Source organism: Platalea leucorodia, assembly GCF_965183815.1.
Source record: "Platalea leucorodia genome assembly, chromosome: 1".
Taxonomy (NCBI): Eukaryota; Metazoa; Chordata; class Aves; order Pelecaniformes; family Threskiornithidae; genus Platalea; species Platalea leucorodia.
Window position 1 is genome coordinate 156,662,368 of NC_138823.1, and position 16,802 is coordinate 156,679,169.

At 41.4% G+C, this 16,802-nt stretch overlaps 1 protein-coding gene across 1 annotated transcript in view; it reads left to right on the forward strand.

Moving 5' to 3' along the window:
• ADARB2 (adenosine deaminase RNA specific B2 (inactive)) overlaps nucleotides 1-16,802 on the forward strand; it is a gene marked incomplete at both ends in the record, with an annotated part of 317,253 nt that overhangs the window by 206,447 nt on the left and 94,004 nt on the right. The window contains one exon of the mRNA XM_082329735.1: nucleotides 6,551-7,458. Coding sequence (XP_082185861.1) covers nucleotides 6,551-7,458 — 908 coding nt within the window. The remainder of the gene's footprint in view (nucleotides 1-6,550; nucleotides 7,459-16,802) is intronic.

Genomic DNA, 16,802 nt, shown 5'->3' on the forward strand with positions numbered 1-16,802 from the left:
TCTTCTGTGCTAACAATTTAAGAGCAGCCTAGGAGAATGCTGGCAAGGTAGAGAAGTGGTTTGCTTATCCCTGTAGTTTTCTGCTCCCTGAGCAGCCTGTGAGAGTGCCCCTTCCCGGACTGTGCTATATCGGTAGGCGGAGTCCCACTGGCTGAAAAGCATTCAAATCCTGTTTCAAATTCCTTTAGGCCTTCTTTACAAAGGGATCCATGCCAGGTTAACTACACATACATTTTCAGCCGGAGATTCTTAGCATATAGACACTGTTATTGTGGTTTATGATCCATGAACTAATACTAGAAAAATGTATCGAAGGCACTAGGCACCTTTGGAATGGCATTTTGGGTAAACTAATCATCAGTCTGTGATGAAGACTTTATCTTGAACATGTGAGAAAAGGACCACGCCATTCATTCCCAGAAGTCAAAGTTAGCTAAGAATGTAAGAAATGTCACACAGAATTAGAAATAGGAAGTTTAGCTCCGTACACTCTCTTCAACGTTTGCTGTTAGCAATACATTGTGAAAACAAACATTTAAATGGTGATCTTCCCCTTGTTATATCTTTCTAGCATCCAGCAAGAGATTTACGCAGCTAGATTTTGCGCCTGAATCGTCATGTTTCTTAGACATTACCAGGCCTGTCTAGTCCTCTCCAGAGCCCACTGATACTTCTGATCTCAACAGCAGCCAGGAACAGGGACCCCAGTGATTTAGTGTGTTGTCAAAAAGTGCACCCTTTTATTGCTTCAAGCCTGCTGTCTCTAGTGCTTGGATCGCATGAAACAATGAATAATCATTCCCTGTTCGCTCCCTGCCTGCCTGCCTTTCATGATGTTACAGACCTCTGCCTGTCCCTGATCTTTAATTGTTCCATCTACACTATGCCATGGCATCAAGGCAGACTTGGCCAGACTATCACCAGACACAAGTACTTGCAAATCTAGTGTGTACCTCTAGCAGGAGCCTATGATTCCTAGCGATCTCACTGTGCAATACTGCCCTATGCGCCGAGTCGGTGCAGTGCCCTTCTGGAGGTGTATACCTCTCCCCAGTGCCTGCAGAGGGAGCTGATCGTGATGGTCCCCAACATACGGATTTCAGCCACTGCAACAGTCTTCTAGGATGAATCCCAACCCCAGATTCAGTGTACTGAGGCATGTTCAGTTATGAGCATGTTTGTCAAAGTCTCCCTCAGGCAACATGAGGTACCAGAGCTTTCAATTCCACGGTGTGAGATACAGCAGGGACTCTGCCTCTAAGAGGACAGTGAATACCCCCTTCCAGCAGTCAGAGCCCCAGGCAATACCCCACAGAATCAAAACCCCTGTTTTTGTTTTGAAAACTGTGTCTATTGCCATCATCTGGATTTCTCCCATACCTAAAGCTAAGCTATAGTCTGGTCCTGATTCAGGAAGGCATGTACTTACATCCATTTGTGCTGTGGGCTGCCCACATTTTTTGCTGCATGCACTTATTTGCTAGCTTGGACAGAGACCATTGGAGTCTGAGTATCATCTAAGTCAGGTCATTAGGTCATTTGAATAATTTCCCTAATTGGTAAGAGCTGTACTAGCTTGGATTGTGCATGGATTTCACAGTTATTTCAGATAATAAGGTGGGCAAAGTTGAGTAGCTTCATTCTGGAACAGCTAAAGGCAATGGTAATCACCTTTCACAAATTTTCCATCTTCACTTTAAGCAAGTCTTGTACTTTTTTGCACTGGTAATGCTTCCCTTCACAGTGTGTGTTACACACCAGTAAAGTCTAACAATATTGTTTTAAACAGCCTGAACCCTGTGAGTTGTCAAGGGGAGTTCAGCAGCAACAGAGAGACTTCTTTCATGAAGATTTAAAAATACATATCTGTGTGTTTTCATGTAAGAGAGGAAGGAGTGATTTCTGTTGTTAGCTACAGGTTTATTATTCTAAAGTCAAGAATACAAATCTAAAAATCCCAGCAGAAGAGTTCCCAATCCTCCATTGTGGATTCAGTAAGTGTATGAAAACGCCATCTTGCTTGCAAGAGGAGACTGCCCTACATTGCATTTGATGAAGTAACTGACCTTGGACAAAGGTACCATGGCTCTGGCTCCTGGGTTCATATCTATTGCTTCTGATTTAAAATTTTTCACTTTCAAGTATGCCAGGAGTTATGGAGGTCAATCCTTCTAACCTCTGCAGTCAATGTGCTGTAGATGGACGGCAAAAATGTACTCTACATAAGCAGGTCAAACAGGGGTTAGATATTAAAACACAGAAAATAAAAATTAAGTCCTACCTGTATTGTTGAAAATTACTTGGTAGCAATCTGGTGTTTACTAAACATTGCTAAAGACAGTAACTTGCTGTGTCAGAGCTATCAGTTGAATCAGAAGTTTGCTATACTACAGAGACTGCAAATTCTTTCTTTCGATATCATAGCTTTTCAATAATGTCCTGCCCCTTGTAATTCAATAGCGAAGATGCCAGACAAAATGAAGATGCCACCTACCACCTCTCCTTTCCCATCCTCCCTGGAAGTTGGCTTGGCAGCAGAATAACCCTCAATAGGAACAATATTATCTCTTCAAATGTAGCGTGCAGTATCAGATGGCTAGTTCTGCAGGGCCCTTATGACCCAGAGACATAGGCAGTGTCATTATTAGTGATGCGTTATAGTACTGAAAAGCTCTTGATGATGCAGACTCTCTAGGTTAACTCTACTGCGCATAATGACCAAAAGGAGAAAAACATGAAAGAGCAGACAGAAGACTGAGGAACAGTGCATACATAAATATATTTCACTAACTGTTTTCCTCTCTCCGATTCAATTACTGAAGCAAATACAAGATTGCAATGTCTCCTCTTGCTTGTGAAACTGCAAAAATCAATGAATAAAGTTACCTGAGGAGATATTACAGTGCAGAGGCGTGGGGCTTTTTTAGAAATCTTACACAATAAATTAGAAACTATTGCCAAAAAATTATAATGTTTTTCTTTCTCCTTTTTTTTAACTCCCTCCCCTTACAATTTTGTTATTCTTCAACCTTTCTCCTTCTCAATAGGAGAACCATATTTTATTAGCTTTTTTTTTTTTTTTCAAATGTAGAGAATGTGTTTTGGGAACTCAAGAGCAAAGACACCATGAGAGATAACAGGACTGAAAATGATCCGCAGTTTTGCATTTTCCCTGTGTGCATCCTCCGACTTACCCCTTTCCTTTTAGTTCTCTTCATTTCTAAAATTGCTTGTGATTGTTCTATTACAGCTGCTTACAGTATTTATCTTACGTAGTTTTGTGTCATTTGCCTGCTTTGTCTGATTTTCACAATAGAAGTACATGTGCCACCATTAGAGATGTAATCTTATGTCTGCTACACAGAGGTCTCATAAAAGACACATTTCAAAGACCTCTTATTTCAAAGATACTTGAAAGTATAAAGTAATTTCACATTGCCCAGCGTCTGCCAGGTATCACACAAGTCCATCAGGCTCACAGACTTTCTGAGGCACTCACTGAATTTAGGCTGCCTCTGATTTACATGCCATGATGACTTTTGGCCTTCTGCAGCTCTCACTGAGGTCTGTGAAGAACTGAGCTATTTCCTGGTGTTTCAGGATTAGGTCCTCTAGAAATCTGGTTGACTGCAAGGATACTTGCATGGATTTCCTTCACTGTGACTAGGCCAAAACATGCCATAAATAGAGGCACATCGCCATCATGCACACCCGACATTGTCCCCATATCCTTTGTGTCTGATCTCTGGAAGTTTTACACTTACATCTCTGTATTTTTTTCACTACATCAATGCAAGCTCCCTGTTGGCCAAAACCTGGACTAGACAATTTCATAGACAGAATTTAAGACAAACAAGTAATGTTTATTTTATGTTGCCATGTTTTTAGTTAACCACTGTTTTAGTGAGGGTGATTAAGGTAAGATGTTAAGGTCACACATTCATGTTCACAGATCCATGTTTCTCTGACTATGAAAGAAAAAACAGCTGGAATAAGACAATGTGAACTATAAATACAAATAACCCCTTGAGTTTTCCTATTCAGTGGTGCATAATCAATACAAATTCTTTTCAAATCTGAATATTGTGTGAAGCAAGAGCTATCTTTCTTTTCATGCTTCCTGACTATCATTATGTACCATAATTGGCTCTGTAAAAACCTATTAGGTAAGATGAGAGAAGAGGTGTGAAATACAGAACCAAACCTGCTTCCTGCTAAAAAGTATGTCTAAGTCAAAATATTTCACCTTTATTTAAAAAAATGCACGCAACCAAAGAGGCATATTCTCAGTGGGATGGAAACATAAGAAAGGGTCACAGTGGAAATTGGCTGGCCAGAGCCACTGCCAGGCTAAATAGTGGAAAGTTAAAGTTGGTATCTCCTTCCCCCTCAGATTAGAGTTTCCATAAATAGAGTCGTGAACTCAATGAGAAAAGACCACATTATCCTTGTGTCTTAGTTAACCTGACCTTTTAAATGTCTTATTTCCAGAGAGGCTGGTTTAAAGATGTCATATTTTATACAGCTGAATGCCATATGATGAAACTTTTCTTTTTCTATTATGTATTTCTTTTTCTTTCCTTCCTCGCCTGTCTTCATTCTCTCCCCTTAGCTCCAGAAAGGAAAAATTAACTGGTCACTAAGACCTTAATTTGTCAGCTCACGTTGTGCCTCAGCAAAGCACTGCAGCACATAGCTCTGCAAGTAACTTTGGTGAGACATAGACACAGGCTGGAAGCTCAGTGTGTGCTGAAGGGTTTTCAGGAAAGGGAGCTGAAAGATTCAGTCCTGCAAATGGGCCCCCACACATGCAACTGAGCCATGATTTTTATTCATGTCTAAGCAGTGAGCTGCTTTCTGTGGAACAACTTGCATCAGTGCAGACTTATTGCTCTGATGGGAAAAAGTCTTTTGATATTTAATACAAGTGCAACTCGTCAGGATATAAAGGAAGTTTTTAATCATGATGGTTAGTTCCACATAATTCTCTGCAGGCTGCTGTGCATCTGTCAGCCCAGCCTAATACTGGGCTGCAGCAAAGACACACCGCTCCAGCAGAAGCTCCTTGAGGCGTAGCCAGCAGCTCACCCCTTACATCCTTGCAGCCAGCTTGTATATCAGGGTAGAGAGGAAACCAAATATGGCCATGGCCGCGCAGAAAGTGGCAGGACCATCCTTTGTCCTCTAAGGACCACAGGGACCTTCTCTGTGCTTGGGAGTCGCGCAGCCTGCACAGGTGGCATGCTCGTGTCTGACAATAACAAACCATGGGAAAGGCTCCATGCTCAGTGCTGGCTGGAATATAGCAGGCAGCCGGGCAGCGCTCTGCTCAGACAGGGATCAGGTGCATCGCTCCAGGGGCAGATTGCTTCACGGGTTGGTTACATTCATGTTTACTTCCTCAACTTGTCTCTGCCCCAAGGAACGCACAGGAGGACTGGAGGATGTATCAGAGATGCAATACATTTAAACAAACGCATCAGAAATGACAGAAATGTTATAGGATGCTTATTTAGACAACAGCACATTTTCTATCTCATTCAGGACATCAGTGAGATGAATCTTCATTCTCAGTCATGCATCTGCTGTAGCAAAGAGCACTGCCTCGCAGCATGGGCATTGCACAAGCATAGTTCAGAGCAACGTGTGATTCATTGGCTCAACAACAACGAAGTGCTCCCTCCATAGCTCCCCACTGTCATTTCATTCCCTTCCTGGTGCTCCTGGCAGTCATTCTCTCCCATTGCTTTTCTTTGACATAGATTATTCTTTACATCAGTAATTACTCCCGTCATGATGCTCCGGCTTTTCTTAGTCTCATTTAGGTTTATCCAGAAATTTTGCAATGTTAGTTGTTGCTGATGCAGGAGCTAACAGTATCTATAACAGAATTTGACAGAAATACGCTCACTTATTAAACTGGAATCTGAGTCCAGAGAAAATTATTGTTTCGAAAGCTGGGAAGGTCTGTCCAATCATTTCTTAGGGTGGATTCATGATGTTAGCAACATAAGAGCCTATGGTGTGAGTATAGCCGGTCAATGTATTCATGGCAAATAGATTATTCAATGCATTTGCCCATTTTTCTGTTTGTGAATCATTTGTGAATCATTTCTGATTTCTAATAATGTGTTCATAAGCATTCACCCACATGGATTATAGAACAAATCTCAGCCTAAGGGAACTTTGCAAACTATTCACTTTTTACTAGTAATTATCCAGTGTGAATGCAGTAGTTCATTTAAGTCACATGGCATCAGTTATGCTTCATCTTTGAATGATGTAATCTTTTTTTAAAACAGGAGGCTAGTGACTAATACAAGTAGAACTTTAGGGATAAGTAAACATTCAGGACATGCAGAAAATCTGTGCTATAAATAATAAACCAACCATTTTACAGATATTTGAGGAAAACGCCCAAAAAGGGCTGAGCAAGGATATCTATCACTGACTTTTTTTTCTTTTTTGGCTATTCTGACAGCCCTAGGCATAATGTCAGCTACTATGATGACAACTGTAATGTGAGGGTTTTTTCTTTCTTTACTGACAGGTACCAGCAGTGCAGAAGTAAAGGAAAATCGAAACATTGGCAACTTGGAGGATCATCCAATATCCTCTAATGAGAGGGCAAGAGGAGGAACACCTAGCAGTAAGAGAAAAAGACCCTTAGAGGAGGGCAATAATGGCCATTTCTGCAAACTCCAGCTCATCTGGAAGAAAGTCTCGTGGTCAGTGACACCAAAGAATGCTCTGGTTCAGCTACATGAACTTAAACCAGGTTTACAATATAAAATGGTTTCCCAGACAGGTCCAGTACATGCTCCAGTCTTTGCTGTTGCTGTGGAAGTAAATGGACTTACATTTGAAGGCACAGGACCCACAAAAAAGAAAGCCAAAATGCGTGCTGCGGAGCTAGCTCTGAAGTCGTTCGTTCAGTTCCCCAACGCCTGCCAAGCTCACTTTGCTATGGGAAACTGCATCAACCCGTCCACGGACTTTACTTCTGATCAGGCAGACTTTCCAGATACTCTGTTCAAGGAGTTCGAACCATCTACACACAGCGAGGACTTTTCAGTCTATAACCCTGTTAATAACGAATTGCTTTCCACTGCTTATCGACACGGGCGGTTACTCTGCCATACACTGGACTTAATGGGCCATGGTAAGCAAAACAAGCACAAGATGGCATCCAAAGCGGAGAGCGAGAAGAACCCGGTGGTGCTGCTAAATGAGCTGCGGTCAGGCCTGCGGTACGTCTGCCTGTCAGAGACAGTGGAGAAGCAGCACATCAAGAGTTTTGTGATGGCGGTGCGAGTGGACGGGAGAACATTTGAAGGCTCAGGACGTAGCAAGAAGCTGGCCAAGGGTCAAGCAGCGCAGGCGGCCCTGCAGGCCCTCTTTAACATTCGGCTGCCCAGCCACATTCCCAGCAGGAGTAAATGTCACCACTTGCCACAGGTGAGAGCTCCTGGGTAGCCACCACCACGCTGGAGGAACTCTTTCGATGAATGGGATCGGTATTGCTGTATCTGTTGTTGTTTTACTAGATGGTTCCTCTGATGTTATAGCAAGTGCCATGCCACAAAATAGCTCTTTTTTCATAGAAAGAGCCAGATGCCACAAGCTAAAGCTTGAAAATCATATCCTGAAATCATTGGGTACAATTTGCAGCCCTTTCCATAGGAGGCATAGATGAGAGGGCAAAATGTAGGGGGAAATACCAACGTTTCAATTTGCTAGAAAGATAACATTGACAAAGGCAGAAAAATCAGGTCATTCTGCAGTACTGCATCTTTCTTGGCTGAAAGAAGCCCATAAACAAAGAGACGCCCCATATGCTCCTTTTAGAGTTAATTTTTGATGAGGACAGTGCCATTCAGAGGAGGGAGCAATGACAAGGAATGTGCCTGTGTCAGAGCAAACTCTCCAGACAATTCTGCCACTAGAAAAGTTAAGGATTTTTGTTTATTATAGGCTTACTTTTGGGGTTGTTTTTTTTGTTTTCAAATATGTCTCCAACATCACAAGGGATAGTGAAAGCTCTGAAGTTTTCCTGGAACAAATGTAGAGATTACTGCTGCATTCATACAGAAAATATAGATCTGAGGTACCTACTTAGCACATCAAAATTTCATAGTTGGTCATATGCCAAAGCCTGTCTTAGCATTACTCAGACTTGTGTCAACTTTCTAAGTTTAAAGTAAGCCAGGATTTGCAGACTTTCGGAAGCATTACATGGGTTCAAGTAATTTCTTGATTTGTTTGTGCTGTCATGAAAGGTTTGATCCACCGGCACCAGGAGGTGATCTACTGCTACAAAGCTCCCTTTATGAAGGGAGCTGTTAATGTCCAGGATTTAATGCAAAGCACTGGGAGCACTAAGAGTGATTCTGCTGCTGGCTTGCTGTGAGACCCTAGGCAAGTCATTTAAATCTAATATGCCTGTAATAAAAATGAACATATTATATGAAAGAATACTTCAAGATCCTTAAGTAGTGTGTAAATGCAAATTATTAGTAGCAATTCTTATTAATATTAGTAAAGATACTTGTTAGATGTTCAAGGAGTTTGATAGGAGATGAATCCTTTAGGTGACGTGATTGCCTGCAGGACCTAGGAATTATATTTGGTGACCCAGAAGTTTCCTTCCTATGTTTCCAAAAAGGAAACATGAGAAATGTAAGAAATTCTAGAATACATCATAATCCTCCACGTCTTCCTTTTAATTCTGGTTTGTAAACTCCATGAACCAGTGGGATAATAACATAATTTAATAATAGCAGTGATCTTCACAGAGTGCTTTGCAGGCATTTTGGAAGCCTTGGCAAACCTGGCAGTTCCATCCTCACAGTATTCCTCCGAAGTACAGATAGTTTTAAACGAGAAATCTATGATGTTTCCTGCCCAAATTAATTCTGGTAAAAAGTAGTTTGTTTTGATGAACATGCCTGTCCTTCCCCATGGAAACCTAGCACTTGGATATAAAGAGGAATCTCTAGTCCCGTCCTGCTGACTGCTTTGCTGCCCGCAGTGAACTTTGCTGGGTGGGTCGGCAGGTAAATACCATGCATTCATCGACTGATGGTTTGTCATGTTCTGAAACTGCATCACAAGTATCATTGCCTCAGTTCATGAGCTCTCTGAAATATTCCCTGGTTGCTAGGCTTTGTGATCATCTATTACCTGAACATCACACCTTACCTGGGTCCCCAATTGTTCACTAGGCAACACATTCTTCAGTGTATATTCCCTTTTTTATGGCCTTTTCTCTTTTCTGTAGACTTCTGCCCTCCTTATCTTCTTCTCCTCACTGTTCTGGAAGTATAAATGTCAGTGAAAAGGTGTCACTGAACTTCCTCTGTCAGTATTTTTTGAGTGGTTATGTATTGTCCAACTAAAAGATTACTCAGGCACTTTTAATGCCAGCATTCAGCATATTAATTAAGAGATAAGCCTTAACACTGATTTTTGCTGACCTCCTCACTAGCTGCTCTAATCAATAGACATAGCAGCTGTGACACAAAACCCAAGTTTGTGTTACTCACTTAAGTCATAACCCAACGTCCACTGAAACCAACAGACGTATTTCCACTGACTTCAGCTGGGCTATAGCTTAAGCATTAAATCCAGAAGCATCTTTACTTGTTCTTGCTGTGTTATACAGTATCTCATCAAGTGCCTGTCTTTGCTCACTGCTTCAGTCAGCCCATCTGACTGTTTGGTCAGTCGAAGCGGTGGTAACTGTATTGAGGAGAGTATAATTCTCATTGAGTTGTGGTCAGAGCCAGCTGCTCCAAAAGTAGTTTCAGCTCCTTCTTGTCTCCCTGATCTTCTGTGAGCCACATTTTCAAGGACACATTTCAAGCCACGTTTTCAAAGCTATTCCTACTTACTAGGCTCAGCTTGGTTTGTGTCCAAAACTGTTTAAAAGCAGGAGAGCACCCTGAAACCCAACAGCTTAGGGATAGAATTTGAAATATTAGGGGGGTTGATTTCTTCACAGAATAAGGAGTAACTATTGTCCTATCCAACCGTTCACTCTTTTCATGTGCTTCTAATATTTGTTAAGATATCAGATAGCTAACTCATTGTGAGTAGGGACAGACAAACAAGATCAGCTGTAACAGTTTCACCTATATTTTGAGTATTTTGTAGAATCCAGGAGTATGTTTATCTCTGTGGTTGCCCTTTACAAAGAGTATTTCAGCTTTGCATGTCACTGTTCCTGTTCCTCTTGCTGTTATTAGTGGTGTTAGGAGGCCAGAATTTGGCTTTTCCTGATTACAGCCTGACTGGAAACAGGAAAAGCCAAAAATCTTGTAATACTGGTAGTCCAGTCGTGCTGAACTTATGGATTTCACAGTGTCCAAGAAAGTGTCAAAAAAGTTCAGATGTCCTTATGAGCTGGGCCTCCCAACCATTGACATTTCTGCCTTGCTCATCAGGGCTCCCAGGAGACCTGGTGTCCCTCAGCCTGGGCCTCGGGCATGCCCTCAGATTGACAGCCACTTTTCCTGTTGACCAAGGGAGATTCAATGTAAAATGTCAAAAGAGGCACCATATCCTCCAGTCTGTCCTGAGAGGTGCTGCCTACACAGGAGGCTTCCTGATCCACCAAGAAATGCAGAGCATAAATGTAAAATCCTGCCATCTTGATCTCTTCTGATTCAGGCAAAACAAAGAAATGCAAGTACAGCAAAACCAGAAATAGATTATTTCCCTGGGGCCGCTGCAGTCCAACTTGTTTCTTCAGCTGCCTCTCCTGCCCCTCACCTGCCAGTGCTGAAAACCCACCATGAAATTGTGAGCACTTTACAATACCAGTGCTTTCTTAAAAGAGCATCACTGTGCCTCTGATTTTCTTCCCTGTGATTGTTCCACAATGTGTTTGGGCTGACTGCAAAATTAGACCCAAAAAATAAACAAAAGCAGGACACACTTTACACCAGGAAAAATTTTTAATCTCATAATTTAAAGCCAAAATAATTGAGATTGTGGCTTCTTTACTGCCATCAGCAGTGCTTTGATCCATGTCCGTGATTCTCATACAAGTACAATGATGACTGAGGGACCTGAGCTCTTGCCCATGTATAGGGTGAATAGAAGGTAGCTGAAATAATCCAAGAACCAGCTGAAATGTTCACAAGATTTGCCCATCAATCTGCCAGCTACTGTTCTTCCTCAAACCAGATGTCTTATCTGTGCTATGCCACTGAAGTGCAAGATAAATACTATTGATGATCTGAGGCTGGGCACACCATGTTGATCAGAGTAGCCAAGATAGGAGCCTGGAGATCTGTTAAACTAATGGCAGAGATAAAGTGGGTCAGGAGAACGGAAATTACAATGCATCACTGTGCGCCTTCTGTAAGTCATTAAATATTGTTCCTTGTTTTCTAGCATACTTGGTCTGAACTCATATTGTCCATCAAATAATATGCAATTTCTTCAATTATCAGCTTTTATGGAAGTCTGACAATTGTTTCTCCCCACCTTGGGAGCTAATGTTCTTGTATTCCAAAATAGGAGACAACATCAAAGTGTGCTGACCTAACCAGCCCTAATGAGTCTGCACTGGTAGAAATACATCCACGCGCTCCCAGGCCATCCAAGTGTAGCATGCTCATTTCAGAAGATCAAGGTGACCCCCAACTGCATCTGACCAGTTTACAGGTTGTTTTTCTAATCTTGTAGTCCTTCTAATCTATCTCACTCAGTCTAAACAGCATTCTTACTGCTGTAGAGCAAAAGCATTAATTAATATTGCCATAACAAATTAGTAATAGAGGGGTGCTTGGATTTCAAATGGACCTAAATTAAAAAAGAATAGGTGTGAAAATCGCATTCACTCCGCTTTGAAATGGCTTAACGCTGCTGTTGCTGGTTCACATCCAGAGCAGTAGTTGTCAATTTATTTATTTAAATGAAATCTCATTGTGTTTTGTGTGTGTATCATCAAAAAGAAGTAGGGTTTTTTTCCTTTGGCAAATAAAGCTAACCATTTGAATCCAGTTAAATTCCCTATTTACCAAAAGCTTCATTTGCAGACCAAAGCAACCTCAGTATCCCCATTGCAATGATTCTTCACCCCGAGCAGGTCAAGGGTTCCTGCCAGCTAACTTCAGTGTCACCTTGGTGAGCAGTGTCATGGGAAGAACAACCACTGTGTCGGGGAAAGCTCCATTCCCCGTGCCTCTCATCTGCTTCCCTCCAGAAACCTGTTTCTCTGTATTGCACAACTGGTTCATTTTCACGCAGTATCAATTGTTCCTGCCTCCTTCACTTTATTCCTCTCACTGTCCTCGTTTTCCAGCTTCCTTGCAACCGTGCCCTCTCGCCTGTGTCGCAGTTAAGCTGGGGCTGAGGTTGGCAGTGATAGATTTCATTCTGGTGCGAAGAGGGACAGCACATGGAGCTGCCATTGAGCTTTGAGAAGCTGTTCCAGCATGTTTCTGTGAAGTGGTCAAGTGACCACATACATACATTTTTTTATAAATGTTTTCTCTCTGTTTTCTCCTGCACAAAAAGAAACAGCTGATAGGTGTGTGTGTAGCTCCTGATAAGGAGATGCAAGAAGGGGAAATGGTGGGGACCAGAGAGATGCTGCTGCAATACAAATAATGTTTGATTTTCAGCCACCTATTTCTGACTCTGTAGGTGGGGAAAGTTGCTTTTTATAATCAGAGCAAAGGGCAGTCAAGACATTTATAGGATTACAGTTTCTTAAGCAAAATAATGGCAAAAGAACCAATTTAGAGGCACAGCATTAGTGCACTGGGTACTGTTATTATTATCCTGGCTGCTAATAAGATTGCAGTCACTTCTAGGCTCACAGTTGAGAAACCAGGACCACCCCCTCACTCCTCATACAAGTCCATCATAAAAGATGATTATTGCCCCAGAGAGATTACAGCTTGAGTCTTAGATGAAGAAATTACCATGTTTTAATGTATGTAATCCATGCAAGATCAAAGGGAGATGCAGAAGGACTACCTACATGGAGTCACGGGAAACAAATTAACACCGTAGAAAAGACTCTGGTCACTTGCTCTCATAGCATCAGCGCATACGTGTAGACACATTAAGGGGTTTGCACATGAAAACCAGTCATCACTGCAAAATAATACATTACTTTGCATCAGCTGGGCTACAGTAATGCTCCAGCTCTCTGCTGCAGGAAGAAGTGTCTGAGTTGACGTATCCATCTCCACCCTCCATACCTCTCTCTTTTGCTCCTCTGTTGCTGTACCCTGTAACTCCCTGCTCCCTTCCAGCCATGGGTAACGCCAACAGGATCCCCAAAAGATTCCCCTGCCCTTGTCTATAAGTCCTGCATGACATAGAGCATGCTTAGGTATGCTAAACAAAACTCTTCAAAGGGAGATGTTAAAATCTAAATATACCACTCACCTAATTAATAATACTTAGGAGAGCTGTAATAATGGTGAGAAATAGTTAATGAATGGGTGATCTTCATTTACAGAAGTGAAAAATAATTTTAATATCTTCAAGGAAAAAATGTTTACGGTTGAAAGGCATTTTTCTCAAATGTATATATACTTATGTAATTTAAGTTTATAAGCAACCCAAACCCCTTCTTCCTCCAAAAAAAGGAAAAATAAAAATATCTAATTTTGTTGTATAAAGACTCTGAAGAGTCCACTGTGACTACAGTGCATTTAGAGTCGGGTGAATCTGATTTAGCTGTCTGACTTGTCTGTTGGCTATTCTTTTAGCGTAGTTGCAAATACTTTATACCATCCATACATCTGCAGAACCAGCTTTTGATTTCTTCCCTTCAGAGTCGAGATTGCTTATTAAAGATGGCTAGTGAGACACAGCGTGGACTCTGCTGACTTCTGCTATTTGCCATGATGAACCAGCCTTGCCCATCCAGGAGGCTGATGGTGTGGATCTGATTTGTGAAGAATTATTATTTGTGCGACCCATTATGGCGAAACAGTTTGTGCAGAATGATTAGGGCTCCAGCAATGAGCAGAGCTAGTTAGTACATGAAAGCTGAATCCCAGCCTGGTGTCATCCACACATAAAACTTCCTTCTAAACCAGACACTCTCGCAGCTGTCAGAGTCGCCTTTGTTGCTTTCTGGCTTTGTAAGTGAGCTAGGGACACTTCAAAAAGCTCCCAGCAAGCTGGACCTCGTTAAAGCTCCTGCTTCGTCCTGGACTTGCATCCTGACATTGTTTATGATGCTTCGTTATTATCTACTTAATACAAGCTGCGATCGTTCTGCTCCGCTAAATGGTGCTGTAATACAAGTGCCCAGAGTGAATTTTTCTTTGGTCGAGTTCCATGCAAAGCTTCTCTGTTTGAGCTGGAGTGTTACAGTCATGCCAAAACCACGTTCTTTATCTATTTTTATCTGTAGTCACATCTAGGAAGCCTTAATTATTCAAAGAGATTTTTCCTTCTGTGTGCAGAGTATCAGAAGCAAGCTCCTACCATTTATTTTATGATGACTACCTCCCTCTTGTGGTCCTTGTGCCAACCGTGTGGCAGGCAGATTATTGCGGTGTGAGGGGAAAACTAATAACACAAAATGCCAGCGCACCTTGCAAAGGCGGCAGCTCAGAGCCTGCCGTTTCCCCAGTGATGCTGCTGAGAAGCCCAGTGTCACATGCAGCAGAGGGACCGCTCCCTCCCTGCTGAATAACGGGGAACATCTTTGTCCATTTTATTTTAGTGCATCTGTTAGACTTTAAATAGTGCATTTGTATAGTAATTTTGGAGAAAACCAACATTTCTCCTGCCCCTTTATCTCAGCTAAACTGCTCATTCATACTGCAATGTGAAAGGATTATATACATATACAAACACACACACACACAAAATAATATGCATGTCATAAAATTCAATAGGTGGGATATATTTAGGGCTTAATCTTAGGATTGTTGAGAATTAATGGACAGAGCAGACTTTAGACTTGTTATAATGGATGTAAAATGTGATTTATGTGTTTAGGCATTTATACAATCAAACAAAACTAGAGGATTGGCTCATGTTCTTTGAGAGAGCAAAATCCTTCGTTGTTCATTTAGTGCTTTCTTTATATGAACATCTTACAAGTGAGTTTGGATCTCTAATGGGAGCAAAATTTATCAACACCAGAGCAATTTTTTTTCACATGCTTGATGCATGATGTAAACTTTTGTTAAGATAAAATATTTTTACAAACACCTGAGAAATAGAAATGGTAGATAAATACGCATGTCCACTGGGAAAGTGAGTAAATTACCCATCTCCTTTCATCACAAAGTTTTATTCAATAAAAACAATCAATATTGTCTATGTCTCGTGATACCCATTAGCTTCTTAGACTGAATTCTAAGAAATATAAAACATTAATACATCCATAAACATATCCTCCTTCACCTTAAATACTTTAATATTGTCTTGAGACAAATTCATGTTGCTTTTTCATCCTTTCTGGTTTTCTGATTGATAAGTCAGAGTTTCTTTTCAAGCAAGCTAACCATTATTTCCTATTTGTCTTCCAAACTGGAGTAGACATTTGATATGAAAGCACCTAGCTCTTAACCTACTTGTCATCACAGCTGCTGCAGGCACTAGCTACATAATCAGACCTGAATTCAGACAATGGTACCTTAAAATCAGTGCTACACTGAAATGTCACCCAAATGAGCCTGTGCTACGGAAGCCACACTGATTTGCTCCATAAATTCCTTGTGTGCTGTTTCTGCTCACTCTTTATCCAGTTCACCTTTAAAAACTAAAGGTGGAAAGAGAACATTCCCTGAACAATCATACTCAAATGAACAAAATGAACATGTTTCGGTTTATGCAGAGAAATAGCCAAAGTGTCCCGTGATTTCTAGGTTCTTCTGTTCCTGTCATTTCGTTGTTGAGTTCCTATTTTTAGGCCATCTTCTATGAACTGGGGCTATTACTCACAGAAATAATTACTATCAACTCCTTTCCTTCCTATGTGGGTCATTGCTTTATTAGGTTAAGCACAAGGAATAATGTGAGTCTCCAAGGTCTTGCGGGAGGGTGAAGTCGGCTACACTACCTTCATTTCTTGTTTGATAATTAGTTTTTATCCAAATCAACTCTGCCCTGTACTTTTAATGAATAATCCTCTCAGGGATCTTGGAGAATAAACTCATTACTCCCGAATCAGCCCCCTCTTTTATTCCACTCTCCTTGATACACACACAAGTCATTCTAACCCTCAGTGCCTAATGACCCTTGTACACTCATAATATGGACAACACCTCATAACAGCACCATAAACATACTCTTAGGGGCTGGTTGTCCTGGTAATTGCAGAGAAACAGTGTCCAAGAGAGGTGCAGAATTCAACATGCTTTTTTAAACCTGATTCAGCTATGCAGAAACCAAGTCAGTGGCCATCAACGTGCAGCAGCCAAAAAAGCCGAGCTAGAAAATAATAGGGAGCAGTTGTTGATAACACAACAGGCATGAAGTCAAGTTTCTTCAAGGCTCGTGATCATGGCAGCAATGAGCTGACTGATGGACACCAGAAGATACAAATCAGAGCCTCGCTGAAGCTTTTGCGTCTGAGTATCAGCAATTCAGATGAAACTGGAAACAGAACACAAAGCTGTTAAAACTGTTCTCTGAGCCAAAAGTTAGCAGTTGCGCCGCTGGGAATAGCAGCATGATTCACCCAAAATAGTGTTCTATAATAATGCTTATAGCAGCTCATAACATGATAACATGGAGAGAAGAGGAATGGCCCATGAGGGTCACCATTCTGGAAAACACCACAGATGCTAAAGGTAGTTACCAGCTCCGAC